The 20,537-nt window shown below is 42.2% G+C and overlaps 1 protein-coding gene across 2 annotated transcripts in view; it reads right to left on the bottom strand.

Moving 5' to 3' along the window:
* Positions 1-20,113, bottom strand: part of LOC125016297 (transmembrane protein 65-like) — a 35,921-nt gene extending 15,808 nt beyond the window's left edge. Inside the window, exons 1-3 of one of the 2 annotated variants that reach the window (XM_047598725.1) lie at positions 19,861-20,113; positions 19,235-19,613; positions 2,221-2,265 (exon numbers count right to left, since the gene is read on the bottom strand). In XM_047598725.1, coding sequence (XP_047454681.1) covers positions 2,221-2,265; positions 19,235-19,535 — 346 coding nt within the window. In that variant the 5' untranslated portion in view covers positions 19,536-19,613; positions 19,861-20,113. The remainder of the gene's footprint in view (positions 1-2,220; positions 2,266-19,234; positions 19,614-19,860) is intronic. The other variant, XM_047598724.1, reaches the window with a different exon arrangement.
* Positions 20,114-20,537: the final 424 nt, after the last annotated feature.

The following is a 20,537-nucleotide window of genomic DNA, read 5'->3' as shown; positions in this document are numbered from 1 at the left end:
TCGCATAGATACTGCAGGGGGGTCGCAAAATATTTGGTTGATTACACATTTTTTATATATATCTATATATATATATCTATATATATATATATATATATATATATATATATATATTTTTTTTTTTTTTTTTTTTAATTTCCCCCCACATTTATTTCCCGGCACTGTCACTCTACTGTTACACATTTTTAAATAGAAAATGACTATTTGAACCTGTGTTTTATTTGAATAGCTTAATATTGAATGCAAAAATTTAATAATAAAAAAGTATATTTATAAATAGTTTAATATAGAACACATATAGCAGGTAGAGGGTCCCTACTTAATCCCTCTAATCAGTTTCAAGGTTCTTGGCCTAAAAAACGTTGCAGACTCCTGCACTAAAGGCTTTGAATGACCATCAGGTTAAACTCTTATTACAATAATTAAATGTTTCACGTTGTGAGAAAGAGACATTTTCCTTTTTTAAACATTTGCTGCACTTTTTTTTTTTTTTTTTTCCAAATAAATGGCTGCATTTCTTTGGTTAGATTACCCCTGCCCCATTAGAAGTTAAGGATCTTGAGATCTTGGTGGTACAGAGTTCTCATCTCAGGCGCCTTAAAACCGGCCATTAAAACAGCATCAGTCCAACCTCAAGCGGTGGAAATCGATGTAGAAATGTTGATGGAAATCTGACCTGTTGATCTAATCTTAATTACAGCATCCATCTCTATTATGTAATAACTGTGGCAGTTATAACTGTAACTATTGTTTTGAGGAACTGGACTGAACTGAACTGTTTTTTAATATTTAAAACCTGTTTTACCCGATATTCATGTCTGATCATGTCATAATTTTTAAAATAAGAGCATTAAATATGTACGGTATAGAAGATTTTATTTATCGGTAAGACAGCTATCATATTTATTTCATTATATTTAGATGATTGAGTGACGGTTTAAACGCTACATCTGTTCTTTTAACAGTGACAAGGAGCCAAACATTTTGGTTTTCTCCCAAAGAAGTCATCGGAAAACTCCCAAAGCAGCAGTCTGTGATCACAACTGCCTCGCTCTGTTTGTCACCGTTGCTTCGGTGACAGGCGGCTGAGTCAATGTTTCCCTCAAAGTTTCGCTCGGCCGTGTTTTCTTTACCGAGGAGCAGGAAAAACGGCATTTCAGCACAACGGGAGAAACACGGAACGCTAGATATTTCTCAGAGTTCAGCTTATTATAGCAAAGATCTCTGTTGAAATCAACACCGTAGGAAAGAATGATGGGAAAACACAGCAGGTTTTCTGTGCTCGCAGCAGTAAGAGAGGACGAGAGGAGGCTGAGGTCACATCACTGACTGAGGAAGCCTGACGAAGCTTTTAGCTGCAGGTGGATCACGTACAGTATGCGTGGGACCTTCCTTTTGCACAGAGAGAAACAGGCAGCTACATAAAGGAGCTTCGGACCGCCTTATTCAGTTTTATTTTGAACCTTCTGAACTTGAGTGCCTCTGGTACTGGGGACAGCTGGCCATAAACATGCTCACTAAATGTACCAACATAACCAAAACAGAGTGGCTGCTGAAACAGATCTCTTCTGAAACTTCTCCACTTCATTTAATTAGCATCTGTCTTCTTGGCTCAGGCGATGCTCACGTGTTCCATCTTCTTTTACTTGTATGTACTCAGAGACCAAGGGTTTAGGAGATTGAATTAACTTGTCTAGTGAAAAAACAAAGCTGTTTTTGGGTACGGGGGTGACGCCAACGACTTCTAGTAGTTTGAGCTGGGATTTTTAGTCCCAAACAGACTTAAGACTATAATGATTATCTGAATAAAGGCATATGGTATGATCTGTTCGTGCGCTTCTAATTCATATAACTCCATACATTTTTGCAGCACATTTCATTTCCTTGTCAGTGATTTGTACATTTTTCTCGACACATTTCAACTCAAAACCGATGGTCATATTACTTATGTCATCCTAGGTTCACATGTCCACTTTACGTATTATTTTTTAACTTTGGTGAAACCATGGAAACAACATATCAGCAATGAGCCGCGATACTGTGTTCATAAACTAAAGACCAGGGTTCTTTGAAGTGAAATGAGGGATGTCGATCCAGGGTATCTTGCTTCGAGATTAAAGTTTTCCCAACTGTACACTCACCCTTCGATATAAGAAATAAGGATGATGATAAAAGAAACAAAGAGCTCTTCTAAAAGGGAAAAAAGTAGACCTTTTTTACCGTATCTTAACTGTGCTGCAGTAGGCGGTGCGATTTCCAGTTGCCCTGAAAGAAAAGAAAAAGAAAAAAAAACAAGTGTTACAAGGATGGATCTGGATCAGCTCTGGCCTGCGTTGCGTCTCTGTGGATTAGAGGAGCCAGGGTAGATGTGAGACATATCTTAAACAGCACAGCTCTATCATTTAGGAGCGTCTGGGCGCGGAGAAAATGCTGGAAATGGAGAGAACTCGAGCAACGTGACAGAGGAGATGAGAGGGAGTCAGAGGCAGGGTTTTGTCAGAGGAGGAAACGACTTTTCCCTTGGCGTCATTTCCCTCTGAGGCGCAGACGAGGACGAGGGTGACGTCAGGAAACGATAAATCTGCAGCCAATCAGGCTCAATCAGAGGCCTCCCAGTCGGCTGATGATATATGGAGCGTTGAAAGGGTTGAAAAACAGGCACAGAGGGAAAGATGTAATCTGTTTTCCGCCTTCATACCAACATATTAAGAGTGATAACATCTGACGCAAACTGCAAGAAAAATAAATTATTTTACTGAGGACTAATTAAGTTTGTCCATGGCAGGACGCTAAAATTAGACATAGGCTGAAGGTAAAGAGCTGCGACCTCTATCTGAAGTGCAGAGCCTCGTTCACAGCCACTGAACTGTGAAGTAAAACAAGAGATAATGACTTTAGGTGCAACGCTGGAGACACGGGACAAGATCGTGTCCGTTGCAGGTTCCGTGAAATTGGATTTATCACCATGGGGTCGACAGGTGGAAACGTTAGCAGACGTAATGAAGTCTGTTGCGCCGGTTCCAGGTGTTATTATTATTATTATTGTGCCGCTGCACGGAAAAACAGGCCAGAGCAGGCTGCGCTTCTAAGGCGGCGAAGGCACTGAATTCCCAACAGAGTCTGTTTCAGCTACTTCTACACCCGAGACACAAGTACGCAATCACACACACACGCACACACAAACTGGCACTCCCCCGTGCATCATGTCCACTGGACTTGATAAGAGCTAAAACGAACAGAACAGAAAAAGAACAGAATCCGAAATTCAATTTGTTTCCTTTCCCTCTTAACGGGTGAATTCATCCAGAGGAAGTATTGGGTTTATCAAATTTAAAATCAGAAACATTTAAAAATGCGTCGAAAATGAACAGAAAAACTATAAACTCTCTGAATTCTTCCCCGTCTCAGTTTCCACATCCTTCATCTCTCTTCCTCTCCTCTGTGGAGTCGGTGTCAGATTACAAGCCTCTTTCTGCACACTCCAGCTCAATCCACATCTCCCGTCGCTAACAACACAAAGGGTAATTGTCGGCCGTGGTGAAAAAAAAATGCCGCTTGCACATTCAGTACAAATGCCGCGTTCATCATCAGCTCTCATACGCAGACACACACAGATCTGTCAATGCCTCCGGCACCAGCAGCTGCTGGCTCATAATGAAATGTTTTTGGGTTTTTTTTCGATTCCCTCATGAGAAACGCGGCTTTTTATCTAATTTCGCAGGTTTTGGAAAAATCTTCTCACCTACAGGGGTATAAACCATCCTGCTGCAAGACAGAGAGGAACTGCCAGTGAATAATTTCTTCCAATTTATCACTCATTGAAGGCTCGTTTGAGGTTTAATTAAAGGCCGCTGATGATCCTCCTGTGGTCATCAGGCAATATTTTCAGGATGACTGCTGCATCGACCGCAGAACTTCTCACCTAAGCCTTCCTACACAGTTAATGCTGAGTTATTACCTGCTGTCTCATACCTGCAACACTGGAAATGAAACGACTAAAGAAACATGGCAGACACAGGATCATTTGTCAAGACCACATTCACAACGTACATAATGAAGCACTTTTCGACTTTTGCACATTTGAAATGAATTCCACTTTGAAGTCTGTTATTTTTTTTTCCATATCATCATATGTTTTTATGAACATACGGGGAGGAAATCATAAACTCTCTTCCTCCTCCTGAATGTCAGCCAGTGTCAGATGGGTGAAGCCCACATAAATCAAACCGGCGAAGGTCGGCCGAGTTAGTCATGTGCTAAAGCGAGAGTAGTGGCGTCAAAGTATGTGCTGTGAAGAACTGCAGGGCTCCGCGTTCATGCCTCGTGTCTTCAAGGCTGCTCTGTCTGCAACCAAATAATTCAGCGTCGGCCCTGGTCTGTTTACAGAAGCTGTGATCTTCTTCATAATGACCATATTTAATCGTCTAACCAACTCATCCTGGATTATTTATTTTCCTACACATTGAAACACAAACGACAGGAGTAACTGGAATATTCTGGTGTCGCTTTCTGGTTGTGTTGAAAAATGGTCGACTCTTAGAACTGACACAACTTAGCTGATCACGCATTAGACCAGGGGTCTTTCTCAGGGGAATTTCTCAGGCCGAGGACCCCCAAACTGATGGAGAGATTAAGTAGGGAGTCCCTACTTAATCTAACAGTGTGTGGTATAGGCAGGTATAGGAATGTTTATCTTAATACTGAAAATTATAATAATGTATATTTATGAATAATATACATTATTATAATTTTCAGTATTAAGATAAACATACCTATACCTGCCTATACCACACACTGTTAGCTTTTCTTCTGCCAATACTGCAGCGTGCTTCTGGGATTTCACCTGGGGACTGAATAAGCTCTCCAATTGCGAGGAACCTGACAGAGTCAGCATGTAATATGCAGCCTTGTGATTATTTAAGCAGTGATAGGGGCGGGGCCTACTGTGTACAGGTGGCTTAGATTGACAGGTCACGGCTTGTGTGACCCCCTAGGAATCACGGACCCCATGTTGAAGACCTATGCACATATCTTAACCTCAGAATTAAAGGTTTACATTGGCTCACTCTGGTGTTCCTTTTTAAGACAGCCACTGGGGGTTTCCTTTTAAGAGTGTATTTATTAGCAAAATGCTTTATTGAAGCCTTTCTGAAACTGCCAGCCATAATCATTGTTTGGCTCCAACCAACTATTTAGGGGTTATTTAAAATTCCATATAGATTTCCATGGATGTGTTTTAGACTTGGATGGAAACTTTGGCTACTCAAATTTGGATTTTCGAATCCAGACTTTCTTTTTCAGTCTTTGTATTACTTGGAGAAAAAACAACTGCCTGTTGACAAATGGGAAAATCCATTTTCTGTACAGGCGAAGCTCGTAGGAAGCTACCAGAGCCGGATAAGTCACCAGCAAAGCCCCGCAGTTCCTGATGGTTTGTTCTTATCACTGCAGGCCATGCAGATACTGAGAGTTGGCGGTGTCTAAAAACATTAAGCTTAGCTGCAGCCTGGACAAAGAGAAAATCTTTTGACCCATTTATTTCATTATTATTTATCTAGCAAACTGCTTTTTCTAGACCTCCAATCATAAAGGAGTTTCTGTTTTTCTCTTTCTGACTAACCTAACTTTGTAGCAGACAGCAGTTATTGTGCTCATACACCATTAAATGATGCTAAAATTCACTAAACAGTCACTTACATGACTGTCAAACGTGGATGTGAAATGCAATACATCATTCCAACCCAAATTTGTGTTCCATCCCCGCTGCATTTCCCCATCACTTAAAACGAATGAGGCTAAATGAAAACGCAGCTGAGTCCCCACCTCACTGCTGTTTTTTCAAAAAAAAAAAAAAAAACAAGATACAGAGTCCCTGTACAGTTTTTTTTCCTTTCCAATGCCCCGAGCTTCATCCACCCACTTATTAGAACTGTGATTGCTGACATGGCCGTCTATTGCCTGCAAAACTCTTCTGGTGCAAGTATTGATTGCGTGGAGCTATTGTCTCAGGAGACTCCAATTTCAGCTGGCCGGAGTGGTGAATATATTTAATGGGCCGCGATGAGTCGCTAACAGTGAACAAAGCGAAACACCAAAGCAGCCACGTTTCATTCTTCTTCCAGCCTTCTCTTTTCTCAAGTCCTCCCACAGTGCAATCAGCATCTGGCATCTTGATAAAGGCCCGAGCTGACGTGTCACCAGTTCGGTCACAGATCTTCTGTGATTGCTAGATCAGATTGCTAGATCAGATACAACACTTATTATACAGCGCACCACCAACAAGGTTCTAATTATTACACACAAGCCACATTTAACATAGGCAGCACTTCCTTCTGACAAGCCATCCACAAGCCATCAGGCCACTCAACTCCTAAATTGCCTCACTTACACTCACACATGCACAGTTCTTACTGTATTTTACACACTGTATATGGGGCTCCAATGCACCAAGAATGTCACTACTGGTAATAATGCTGCATTGTTACATGATAGTAAATAATTTTGAACTACTTTACTTTGATCGTACCATTTAATAGTTCACTAAATGGTGTTGTGGTTAGCGCTAAAGGTCTGAATTGGCTGTAGGTATGAGTGTGAATGGGTGTCTGTTAGCTCTGCCATAGACTCACACATCTGAATGTGTTTGAATAGAAAGAAAAGTCGATATGTTGTTCTCTGGGGAGGAGCTCATTCGTGGGTCGTTGCCTTCAGGGATCCCCAAGGACAGTTTGATCTGAAAGTGCCTTTAACATTCAACTTCTGTTTTCCTGTGATTGTTTGAAGCTACGTTCTGCTGCCTTTGTTTTGCTTTAACAAATGCCTCCTTACAGACTCCTTTTTGAGTGAACACAGGTTTGGAAATGGAACCGAGTGCCTCTGCAAAACTCTGTTGCGATGATTAAATGTTTGTCGGTCCAATTCTGGGTTTTACTCACTTTCTGTAAAAATGACAAATCGAGCCTGTGAGATTTTCTGCTAATTCAGGTATTAGTGTTACCGGGGTAGAAACAAGAGTGTTAGCACGGGCATACAGCAGTACACTGCAGTGTGTATATGTGTGTGTGTGAGAGACTCTGTGGCCTCTGGGCTTTATCTAGCAAATGTAGACTAAACAACACCCTTGCTTGCCTTTGGGAATTTATTGATTTTTGAGTTAAAGGGATTCCTGTTGTTAGAGGGACGTGGTGTGTGAGTCTGTAAGCACGAAGCCACAGTATGTTATCTAACTTGAATTGGAGATTTACAAATGAAGGCGCACGCGTGCATCTGAGCGTGTGCGCGAGATATGAAGAGTTCAGCAGAGGAGGAGCCATACGAGGCCGGGGCCATTCATCAACTGCACAGCGCCTTGATATTCCCCTGTGATGTATGAGACAGAAAAAAAAAAAAGGGGAAATTACACAGCACGCAGACAGCAGGCCTGATGGGGGCAACACAGAACAGGAACCAATTTGTGGTGGAGGAACATTAGATTTCTAAAAAAAAAAAAAAAATGCATAAAATAGTTCTGAAGGAAATGAATTCTCAAGGACATTTCGGTCTTTAAATTTATCACATCTGACGTGTAGTTGAGAAAAAAAAAATCTATTTTGTGACATGCACGGAAAAAAGTTTGAAATAAAGACTAACAACACCTCACAGGACATATAAATGTCATATGACTTCATAGGAGAAAATAAAGAGCAGCTCCCCTATAGATGCAGAAGTACCCAATCATTATAGTAACAAAATACAAAAGCACAGAGAGTGACCACATAAACTGAAGCCCAACACTCCAGTTAATATCTCAGCATTTTCCCCATGAGTGCGTTGAACTACAGCAGCACAGCAGGTACCAAAATAAATACAGCAGTCACCAGGGCCAATCTAGGCAGCAGTGGTGAGTCTAAAGCCAGACACAGAAACACACAAACTCACACAACCATGTTCTTCAAAGGATCCCCTGACAAATAGCAAACCGCAAGAGATGGGAAGGAAAGACAGCCTGTAGGTCTTAGTAAGGACCAAGTCAACAGGAAGAAAAGATGAAGCAGAAAGGATAGTATAGAAAATGTTTTAGTTGAGCCTAAAATACATTAAAAGGGTTCGCTTTAAAGAAAGAAACTCCTTGAGAAATCTTACAAACATTTGCTGCAGTTCCTGGAAAACCATAATAATGACAACTATAAATATAATTATCTTACTCCACAGTGATTGTGTGGCTGATTCGCCTTCATTATATTATAGTAATATTGAGTCGTTAAATCTTATGATGATTTGATCCATTTTAATACAGACTTTTCCATCATTTACCACTTCCTGGTTTAGATACCCAGTCTTCTATTGTTGGCACTCGGTGTGGAAGAAGACCAACAGTATGAACCAAAGTACTGGCTGCCTCATCTTTTAATGTCAGATCAACAAGAACAAATGTAATACATGAACACTCATACATGAAATACATTATCTAGGCTATGGAAAATTAGGGCACATGATAAAAGTATGTACAAGTAGTTAGCCATAGACACGCACCAAAGACATGAGGCTTACCAGTACATTAACTCAGCCATTTTTGACTACAAAATTGATCGAAATGACGAAAAAAGTATGAAAAAACACACATCCCTGCTGCTCACACCAACATTAAGTAGGTGCTCATAACATTTTGTGGCGAGGAACCCAACATTCAATTAAGGACAAATCCATCCTCCATGTAAGTTAATACCTGGTGTTTCAATTATCACTTGATTACAGGACGAGTCTCTATGGGCACATTCAAACACACTTCCAGTGTTCACACTTCTTCGTATTTTGGCTAATGACAACAATGTTGATGGGGTCGGATTGTTTCAACCACAGGCGTAACTTTAGCAACATGAAAAATTAATGACGCTCAGGTGCCTTTGTTCCAGGGTCTGTGGCTCACCACCTCCCCGAGCCTTCATTAGAGAAATTCGTTTCACCTGCGCCTTCCCTTCCGTGCCAAGTCAAAATGTCCGAGCATATTAGGAACAACTTGCCACCTCTACGACTGGTTTCGCTCCATTTGGCAGTGCTTGCTGCATGTTCCCGAACATAACGGAACAGGCAGCCAGAGAGGAAGACTTGCATAGTGTGACTGTGGCACACATCATTCAAACTGTGAGCAGTGAGAGATGTTTGTTCATCTTTTGCTTCGACGTTCGCAGCTGCTCAGACACGTGGAGGATGTTTATTATTATCATTATCTCCATGACTGCACTTTGTTCAGATCATTCGGTTTTTCTGTATCTGAATATTGAAAAACACTCGCAATGGATTTGAGTCTTATCTCAAATCATGAACTTCCACGCTTGCTATTTTCACAGTGATATCACGGGAATATGCAGCGCACTACGAGGCTGCCTTAAAATGCAGCTCATGAACTTGTGGTTACGTCATGGAAAGCAGAGAACACAAACTACTCAGACCTAAAAAAGTGCCAAAGCTAACAGTGAGCATGCTAACAGTCAGGTAGCTTAATGTAGGAAATGCAAAGCCATAAGGAAAGATCAACTCTTGCCTCAGACACAAAAATACCCCTATCCACCTCCACCATTTTGAAAGCAAAATGGCGGCAGCAAACACGTCACAACTCGTGAACTCAAACCTGATTAAAAAAATAAATAAAAATTCCTTAAATTAAAAATGGAGTCATAAATACAACAAGAGGGGCCTGTTCACATGAATTTCTTTTCAACACTCTACACAACTCAATTTCAAAGCAGCTAATGTGCGTGGATGGTCAACTGATAATGCTTAGGAGTGTAACGCTAGGCTCTAATTATGTGGAAGGGCAGGGACCACTAACAAACTTTTAGATTTGTGTGTAAAACAGTGAACAGCATACACATCTCAAAAAGTGTTTATAATTCGTTGCACTGTTATCAAATAGTAGCCATTGGTAGATATATTGGGATAATTTAGCAGTCTAAGCTAATGGGCCAGCTAACGTTAGCTGGCCCATTAGCTACAGAGTCAGTGCACAACTTGCTGTGTTTGCGTTGAAAGAACACTACTTCAGCTAACGTCACAGACTAGGAAGACAGTACGTGGGGTACACAAAGGACTGATATAAGGGTAGTAAAGGAAATTCTGTGAACTTGTAGCCCACCTTGTGCTGTTTGACATGTTTTCTAAGTTGTTCCTAAACCGAAGTAACATCCACCATAAGTTTCCCAGCAGAACACTGAATTGTCACAAGATGGTCAATGTTATTTACTTTATCCTGTGAGAGGTCATAATGTTATGATTGGTGCTCAGGAGATGGTAGAAAGTAACTACAGAGCTAAAAGAGGAGCCAATCCAACATGAATACCAAGGTTTGTATTTTTAGTCAAGCCATTTTCCGTTAAGGTGCGCAGTTTGGTATTTTGCCAAGTTAAACACAGCGTATTTGCAAATCAGTAAATATGGGCCAGGAGGGAAATATCAACCTTAACATCTACTGTAACTGCTGACTTTAGTCTTATGGGGCTGCAGTGAAGTCAGCAGCAATGAGACTGTCTCACAAGGTCGGACACAGACGCCTCTGCAGGGACAGGTACAGACCAAGGAGAGATGAAGGTAGTGTGATCTGCAGCGTGTATATCTGCAGTGTCCATGTTATGCAAGTATGAAAAGAAATGACATGATGAGAAAAAGGAAAAACAAGTAAAAGGCAGAAAAGAAATAAAGAGAAAACAGTTTGGAGGGGACAAAAAGTAAAAGTGAGTTGTCGTTGGAGGTCTCAGCATCCTATAAATAAGTAAATAAATAAGAAGCGTCCCCGTCTATTACGCTCTGAAGCTCACGACCTCGTGACTGAATGGACAGATTCGCAAAAACAAACACCCCCTCTGAATATCAAACACATCCTGCTGCGCGTGATGATATTTTCCAGGCTTCTGTGGCACCTTTGTAATTTGATTCAAGCCTCGATCCATCTGCCTAGGCTTCACAAGAGAGAGCAACCATATGCAGCGATTTTCCTCGTCAGTATCATACCTTCAAAATTTAAAATTTTAATTGCTGCCAGATTGCTGAATGTCACACACGGGGCTCTAGTTTGAAGCTGTCATCCTTCATTCGGCCTTGATGTGCTCACTCTTTTTTTCTTTTTCTTTTTTACAAAAGTCTCAACACAACTAAAATCAACTTTACAACATCTTGCTGACAGTTTCCCTATTAGAGGAACAAAAATAAAACCACAAGATGCAAGAAACCAGAGCCAGTGCACAGAGAGAACAGAAGGCAGGACAGGCTGGTAGGGAGCAGGTGCAACTGCTTAAATACTGAGAGAACTAACGAGGAGACAAGCGTGAACAGGTATGTCAGTGGGTGGGGAAAGTCAGGTAAGGTGGTGGCTGGGTGGAGACTAGCAGCTTCCAGGCTGAATGGCCAAAATAATAGCACATCGATGTTGTAGCCATGACGGTTCTAGATGTTACATCTGTCCTCGGAACATTTAGGAAAGTTTGCATTCCTACTGAAGCTCAAAGCTCTTCATCCAAGATATTAGCAATGGGAAAAAAAAAAAAAAACTTAAAGCAAGATTTCATGCATGTAGTCATTTGACTGTGTTCTCCATCAACCCATGGAGCTAAACTGGCTTCATTATCTAAAGGGTTGGACAACCTTTTGCCTTTAGAACTGCCTTATTTCTTTGTGGCATACTTTCAACAAGGTGTTGGAAAAATTCTTCAGAGAATTTGGTCGTTATTGACATGACAGCATCACACAGTTGCTGCAGATTTGTCGGCTGCATATCATTGGAGTACAGTGAAGTCACTGTCATGTTCTAGAAACCAGTTTGAGATGATGGGTATACTGTGGTCATAGAGGGAAGGACACGGTCAGCAACAATACTCAGGGAGGCTGTGGAATTTAAACCATGCTTAGTTTGTACTAAGGGGCCCAAAGTGTGGCAAGAAAACATCCCCCACACCATTACACCACCATCACCAGCCTGAACTGTTGATACAAGGCAGGATGGATCCATGCTTTCATGTTGTTTACGCTAAATTCTGACCCTGACATCTGAATGTCACAGTTGAAATCGAGGCTCGTCAGACCAGGTAATGTTTTTTCCAATCTTCTATCCTGGTTGGATGTGTTGTGTGTTCAGAGATGGTATTCTGCATCCCTTGGTTGTAACCAGTGGTTATTTGAGTTACTGTTGCCTTTCTATCATCTCCAACCAGTCTGCCCATTCTCCTCTGACCTCTCACATCAAGGTATTTTCATTCACACAACTGAAACTCACTGGATATTTTCTCTTTTTCGCACCATTCTCTTTAAACCCTAGAGATGGTTGTGCGTGAAAATCCCAGAAAATCAGCAGTTTCTGAAATACTCAAACAAGCCTGCCTGGCACCAACAACCACACCACATTCAAAGTCACTTAAACCCCCAAACGATTGAACAGGTGTACCTAAAGTGGCAAGTGAGTGTGTATCTGTCAATAACTAATGGCTAAATCAACAGTTTTCACCGTCAGTCTAGAAACTGGAAGCTTACTGCAGTACATAGACTTTGTAAATCTAATCAAATAAAAATATTTTTGGTCACATTCCAGTAAGTTCCATGTCAATAATCACTTTCTCTCACTGGCAGGCTGAGACTGATAAGTTATTAAAGGCTGCAGGTCTGATGTTGGCAGCAAACTGTGCTCGATACACAGGGTGATGAATGACCAGTTTTTGGTACTGCGTTTACCAGCCAAAACTCACAGGGACAAACCCAACACAAGCGACTGTCTGGCACATTAATAATAAGTAACAAGTAATCATAATAACAAGTAATTCTGGAAGAGTGCTGTTTCTGACAAAGTCACGTACCAGCTTGTATCAGCTGCTGATGCCTCTTAACATTTTTTTTTTTTTTTTTTTTTTACAGACTGAGGGAAGTCACTTGGGTCTGCGGATGGGTCAAAGTGCGTGTAATGCCACCACAGAACACCTTTCTTCAGCAGTGTGCGCGAATTAGCATGACAATGACACAGTGTGAGCCGCGAAGAAATGAAAAGGCGCTAAGCCCTGTGTGGAAATGTGAAATGTGAAAGGAGGTGGGAGCACGTCGCGCCCCCATTCAGTACAAAAGGTGAAATAAAAATATCACCGTCGACTATGACTGCATCACATTGAGCATCAGAAAATATTACGCACTGGAACAGATGCTAGCTTCTGCTAAATCAGTCACGTTACAGGGGAAGATGAAGAAGAATGATTAGACTTGGCCAATGTTGGAAGAGACGTTAATGAGTTTGCTGATGGCACTAAGCTCGCGTACTGCAGCCTCAGTGAACATAAACAAAACAGAGACAAAAAATCTAGTTGGCTTTAGAGCAGAATGTAACGCTCTCTATTGAAGAACCAACAGAGAACAGCGTAATCATCAACGGCGTAGGACATCCACTGAAACGTATGATGAACTGTGGACCCGAGAGTCTGCTTCATTATGCAAAAATGTGCTGAAATAAGTTTCCTATTTCCAAAGGCGTGAATATCAGCGCACACTTCTAGTAGTACAGGTTCAATATCAACACATACGTTACAACACAGTCCCGTCTTCTGCAGAGTTCAGGGTCGCTACTTCACCTTGCAAATCCCTTTGCTCATATGTTAGGAATATAAATGCAAATCACTGAAAATAATGACAGCTGAACTGAATGACTGGTTCTTTATTGGTTCTCTTCACACAGCCATCACAACTTCTCTCTATTTTTATCTGTGTTGATATCATGAGCCTTGTTCTCCATTTCTGGTTCGATTCAGTGGATGAAATAATTGTCCTAGAATGATTAAATTCATATTCCTGTTGAATAAGTCAAAGTCACCTTGTAAAGGATTATTAAAGTCCATCTCCCCCCGTTGTTTGGTCTACAGCTTTTCTCTTCCTTTGTTTACTCCTCTCATTCACCTCTCATTTTTTTTGTGTGTTTCTCTCCTCTCCACTTAAACAACCCAGTCCAGTCTTTGAGAACATCTTGTCTGTTACTATATAGGACTAAAATATTAAGCAGACATATCCTTTTTAAAGCAGTGAAAAACAAAAAAGTTCAGTTTGATAATTTGATTTCCATCGCACCAACATTTAAAAAACAGTGTATCACGGTCTGATTTCATTTCATTTCAACATTTGTTGCAGTATGGGTTATATGTGCTAAATTGTTCACTATATACACTTCAAAAGGCGATTACATGTTAGTGTTTTTTCACGGCATAGGGGGTCCTTGGGGGTCCTGCAGGGGGGCTGCAAAATCTTTGGTTGATTAGACATTTTTCATATATTTTTTAATTTTCCACCCCAAAATTAAATTTGATTACATGCACATTAACATAAATCCAACATATTTTTGTAAAGGGATAAATGAAGGTTATCAGTCACCACTTCACTCATTCAGCGATATAGGATCTGTCCCAACAACCAGAGACCTGTCAATCTAAAGGCCTCCTGTACGCCGTAGGCCCCGCCCCCATCGCTGCTGAGCCAATCACGAGGCAATACATTACACGCTGACTCTGTCAGATTCCCCGCAATTGGCCGAGAGCCTATTCAGTCCCCAGTTGAAATCTCAGAGGCACGTTGTAGTATTAGCAGAAAAAAAGCCAACGGTGTAGCTCGCTCTCATCAGCCAACTAATGGGGCCAAAATGTTTTGGTGTATGTATGTTTGTGAAAGCAAAATGATAATAATAATGTATGTTTATGAACAGCACTAGGCAAAGTTTAATATAGAACACGTATAGTACTTAATCATGCATCAGTTTGGGGGTCCTTGCCCTGAAAAACGTTTTAGTGAGGTTTATGGCTTGAAGCTCTGCACCTTAGTGGACACACCATCAATGAATGCAGCTTTAAACATCCAGAAAGAATGATACTGCCACACTGTAAGAAGAGGTTTGACATGACTGTTGATTTATTACTCTATTGAACTTTGGTTTTTGGTAAGGTTTACTGTAAAACCAGAATTTCCCTTCGTAATAGCAAATGCAACAGTAGTCAAAGGGTGTACTTGTATATTCATAATATAGTATGTAACTTCAATTTAATAGCACAATCCAGAGCAGAGAGAGTGAGAGAGTGCATTCGGGAAATTTTGACACAACCGGTGCAGCTCTACTGACAGCACACTCCATTAACCCAGAGAACTGGCTTCAATCACATCCAGCAAAATATGGCTTCAGCCGAGATGTGGAACCATGATGGAAATTGATAAGCCTGTCAAACGCTCAACCTCTCTGCCATCAAAGCAGTCAGAGCGAGAGTCCAACAACCATGGATTCAGTTAGTCCAACAGCACGAATATACAGCAGGTAAGAGGACGCCTCTGGGTTTTTATAGCAGGAAGGTGAGGATGTCAGCCAGCTCCAGCCAGGCAGGCCCCAGAGGAAATAAGCTGTCCTCTGCGTATTGTCACCTCAGTACACTGTCTCATATTGAGATCCTGTTCCATTATTTATGGTGTCACTGTACTCAAAGCTATATACATTTTTAATGCATTCTTGCTCTGCGTGATATTCTACAGTCACATTATTCGTCAAAGTATCAAGCAAAACCTGCCTTTAAGAGGTGGTAAATGGTATAGTCGGGTCACGGATCAAGTCCTCCACTTCCAGTAAACGTGATCCTTTGCCTTTGGCGGACTGAACGTGTGATACAAATCACCACGCTGTGAGGCTCAGGAGGGATTTAACGCTGTTTGCTCATCGCTGATCTTCGTAGCACACGGAGGGGGTCTCGCAGCGTGTGTTCAGGATGCAATCAGCCACATTCGACAGGACAATAATGATGCGCTATTAGGATCAGCGAGCGCGGAAATGACTTGAAACGATGGACCGGCCAGTGTGTACAAGTCCCACCCGATAAACAGAGATCTGTTAAATATCGAGGACAAGAAAATTCAACACAGATGATAGGCAGCCCGGGTCTGTGTGTTTCTTTTTTTAATGAGCTTGTGCTCTGGGAAATGATTCACTACCGATAAGGACCATGCAGGAACTGAACAACGTCTTATCTTACTGAGCATGAACATCAAACAACAAGCAATAGTCTTGATCAATAAAAGAGCATAGTTATTCTGTACAGATGGATTACTGTGTCAATCTTTGCCTTCACTGTTACCATCTGTGTGGTAACTGCTTTCACGACCATCGCAGTCTGAACGACTACCATAACTCCAAACTTCCTATCAGCAGAAGCCTTTCCTGGCATATTTAAGTATAGTTGGAGAGAGGCGAACGGCTTCTCTGAGCCGATCGGTAATATAAAGAATCGAGGCCCCATGTGTGAACAGAAACACGCTTCCCTCTGCAGTTATTTTTATGGTTTTCCAGTATCTTCTAGATAACTGCACACACAAATCAAGGGACAATATATATATTTTTTTTAACATGCCAGAAATTATTCTGATAAGATATTCTTCAGCGGTTGTGCCGGCTGTGGAGCACTAGATCTGCCAGAAATGTAGCAGAATAATAATAAGACATTTCGTTTTTTAGTCTTATTTTATTTTATCTTTCTTTTTACTTGTGGTTCTTCTTTTTTGTGCAACTAAGCTACTGTGACCAAGTAATTTCCGTTGTGGATCATTAAAGTCTGAGTCTAAATAGGAAAAGATGGTCAAGTTGGACATTTGCTGCTGTTGCCTGTTTCTGTCTCTACCTGAAACTCATCACATCAAGATTTGTCATAAAACATATAAAAAGACCACAAAAAGTTAAGAGTTAAGCTACTATCCATTAACTATTAAACAGATTATCAAAAGGCCTGGACCTCCCCTCTCAATCCAACTGAAATCCAAAAATGTCACATGAGACATTCCTGCAATATTAGTGGATATACTGGTAACTATTTAATTTGATGGGAGAGTAATTAAACCACTGCACACCAAACAAGTGAAACTCCGTGAATTGTTTGCGTCGTCGCTACTTGTCATGCTGACTCTCACACGCTGCACGGTGAAATGAAGCAGTGCAGACTATTCATAGCACTGGATGCATGTACGCTCAACATTCAGCAGCCGGCTGCTATAAGTTTAAATGCTCTTGGTGTGTTGGTGAACAAACAGGAAAGTGCACTGGGTTTATTGAATGCATTCATCTCTAGGTAATATAAGGGATTGTTTTAAGTTTGATTACTAATCTGCAGGCCGTCCTCCAACACGGGAATCTTTTGTCTATCACGAGACTCTGCAGCAGACAAAAGCTCCACAGTGAACACTTACTTCCCTACAGCCCTGGAGGAATAAAGAGAAACCATTTCATTTTTATTCACTATGTCAGGCCTTAGCACCGTGCATCTGGTGATATAATATTTAAAAAGCAAAATGGGAGCAGCAAGTTTCCATTAGATATACTCGCTTTAAAACGGCTTCGGAGTTGTGTTGTTCAAGCAAAGCCAATATCAGGCAGCCTGGCGGAGACAAAACACAAAACCTTTAAATTAAATTATGAGCATCTCATTTTAAAGTTCAGACTCTGCGCTTCGCTCCTGGAGAGCAATATAAAGGCTGACAGCAGCTCAGTTGAGCGAGCGCCCGGTCGGCCTCTTTCGCTGCAGAGGTTCCTCGTCATCACTCATGTTTTGTCTCGCTCCCTTCCTCCATTCACCTCTCTATCGATCGACCCACATTGTCCTTCCTCTCTGCATGTGGGAGATCCTCTGCGATCCTCTGCGCTGCCTTAACAATCATAATTTAATTCTAATCTTTCATGAATTCTAAGTAAGGGCTCAGCGCCGTGGGCTAAAAAACCTACAGCCCCGTTTTCTCCTTAGCATGCTGTGGTGTTAGGAGGTGTCGTTAACGGTTACACAGGTCAGTCTACAACAAATCTTAATATACATGAATATCTGTATGTGCACAATCTTGAGGTAAGGAACAAGATCTTGGTGCTTGGTACAGGAAGCTGTCTGGGAACTAGGTGATTGGGGGTCGCACTAATTTCCCCGCAGGAATAAACAGCACTAGATAACATATAGTAGGTAAGGGGGTCCCTACTTAATCTCTCCATCTGTTTGGGGTCCTTGACCTGAAAAACATTGAAGACCTCTGCAGGAAATAATAGATGAGGTACGGAACAGAAAGTCTCAGTCCAGGTATTTGTTATTTGCACATCCACTGGCTAATCCAAAAACCTTGGCCATTTCCCTGGAGGCTACTTTATCATACTGTAGCTGGTGGGTTCGCAGTCTGGTGTCCAGCTATTATCGGGTAAAGCCAGAAGTCGGAGGGAAGAATATTTGAATTTCCATTCAACAAAAAAAAACAAAAAAAAACATTCTTCTATGAAACACTCATTAACTTTATTTATTTTCGGAGTGACAGGCGACTCGTAAATGGACCATGGTCCAGTGGATGCACAGGTTTATGAGCAAAATGCCGGTGTGGTGAAGGAGGCGAGTGTCCCCTGAAGTGGCCCCAAAGAAAGGCCCCCCGATCAGCCTTCCAGTGAACATGCAATTACAAATATGTGCCTGGAGGACACGCATTTACTTGTCAATGATTCCGAAATAACGTATTGGATTGAGGTGGAAATGAGAATACATAACTTAATGACAGAATACACGCACTGTATCGATCCGCGTTTATAGATTCTCTTCTCTATTGAAACAAAGAGGCCAAAGGTCAGAGAACGGGGCCAGCTGCGGAGGGGTCCTTCAGGATTAGCTGCTTTTCATGGTGCGTCACTGTGCGATCATTTTCGGAAGATGGGGTTTGTGGTGAAGCCCACCGACTAAAACGGAGTTGTCAAAATAACAGAAACGCGTACCGGTACAACACAGTTCAATGGTTCTGCAAAGCACAGCCTCCAATATGAAAACAAATCTGAATCTACAGCTCTTTGAGTTATTTGAAGCAAGTGTTGAATAATATAACCTTCAGTACTGTTGTACTTGAATGCATTTATGAGCCAGCCCCTTCATCTCAGTGCAGCCAGTCTGTCCCTGAATGCCACGCACAGCACATCTGGCATGTGTGAATGATAATTAAGATGACGAGGGAACATTTCTGACCCCGGAGTGGTTCGCTGTTTGTCATCACACATCACATCTAGTGAAGGAGTGATGAACGATAGATTATCATTATGATGCAAATTGAAAGTGGCTTTAAATAACAAAACTTTTTTTCTGGTTACCTCCTGCAGGCGTTTGGAAATAATTACATCCTGTATGGATTAAAACAAACAAATTGCGTGTCCGAACTGCACTTGCATTCAACGTACACTGATGCATATGTGCGCTGCCACATCACCTACCTTGAGCAATGGCTATGGACTCGAACCTGTGCAGCTCCCGCAGCAGGCAGGTGCGCTCGGAGGGGTGCAGGCTGTAAATAAACTCCTTGGCGCCGCGCGGAGAGTTGAGCGGCTCCACGGGCTCCTTCAGGGGGTGAGTGCCCAGGTGACACCGCTGCACCAGCGCGGTCAGCGGCGGCGGCTCCGCGGCGAAGCGCGGCGCGGACGCCCGGTGGTTAGCGCGGAGTCCGGCTCTGGCAAGCCCAGCCCCGGCTCTCAGGGAGTAGGCAGGCCGCAGGACTCTTCGCAGGCACGGCAGCATCTCTTCAGATAAGGGAGGTCAGAGCAAATGCGCCGGGAACCTGAAGGGGAACAGGGCCTAGTTACCGCCGCTCCGAGCCTGCACTCACACAAACCAAACCACATGACATGACGCTTTACATAATTGTTTTACGATGTGAATTCATCGCTGCAACGATGGATCGCGTGAAAGCACCCTCAATCTGGATTCAGCCGGGGTCATTTAAGAGCAAAACAAAACAGAGCATGAAAACACACACATCACTCACGCTGATTCTAGGTTGTTCTCAAACACAAAGCAGGATCGGGCGTCCAAATATCAAACTATAACTTGTTATCGGACGCACCTCAGTTGATGCTGCGCTGTCCCGTCCGACAACCTCCGCCAGAAACCTTGAAAATCCCCGAGCTGCTCCGGCGCATACGTCTCCTCCTCGACCCGCTGTTTACTCCGCAGACGGTGGCGAACAGACCTCGGACGTTCAACTTCCTGCCGTATTCGTACGAAATCACATTTTTGCGAGCGTAGCCTGGTCTGGTGTAACCTCTGGCAGGCAGGGCGATGATGATGATGGGAAGCGGATGGGAGGGAGGGAGGGAAGGAGGGAGGGAGGGCGGCCAAGCAGCAGCAGCCCCTGAAAATATTTTCCAATGGCAGCGCCGCTTTCCTCCGTGCGTAACCGTGACGGCAACAGACGTACGCACACCCGATGCATATGCACGGGAGCCTGGGTTGTACAGTATTTATACTATACTACGTCTAATCCAATGAAGAAAACACTCGTTTGTTCTTCCACATATAAAAGTATTAGAAGTTAATACTCACCGGATCCTCCCAGGAAAATGATCCCGTCTCATGCTTTTCATTTGCTGAAATTTCTAATGCATCACTGTAATGTAATGATCTATAACACCCCTAAATGTTTAGTGTGGAATGTGACTAGACTGATGATGGAAAAGAAAAAAATTCCACTTTTGCTGTTTAGGGGCATAAAGGCCAACAAACTAAAAGGTCTGCGAAAAT

The sequence above is a fragment of the Mugil cephalus genome, chromosome 11, assembly GCF_022458985.1.
Source record: "Mugil cephalus isolate CIBA_MC_2020 chromosome 11, CIBA_Mcephalus_1.1, whole genome shotgun sequence".
In the NCBI taxonomy this organism is placed as follows: Eukaryota; Metazoa; Chordata; class Actinopteri; order Mugiliformes; family Mugilidae; genus Mugil; species Mugil cephalus.
Note: the sequence above shows the minus strand (reverse complement) of the source record. Positions and strands in the feature narration are given on the sequence as shown.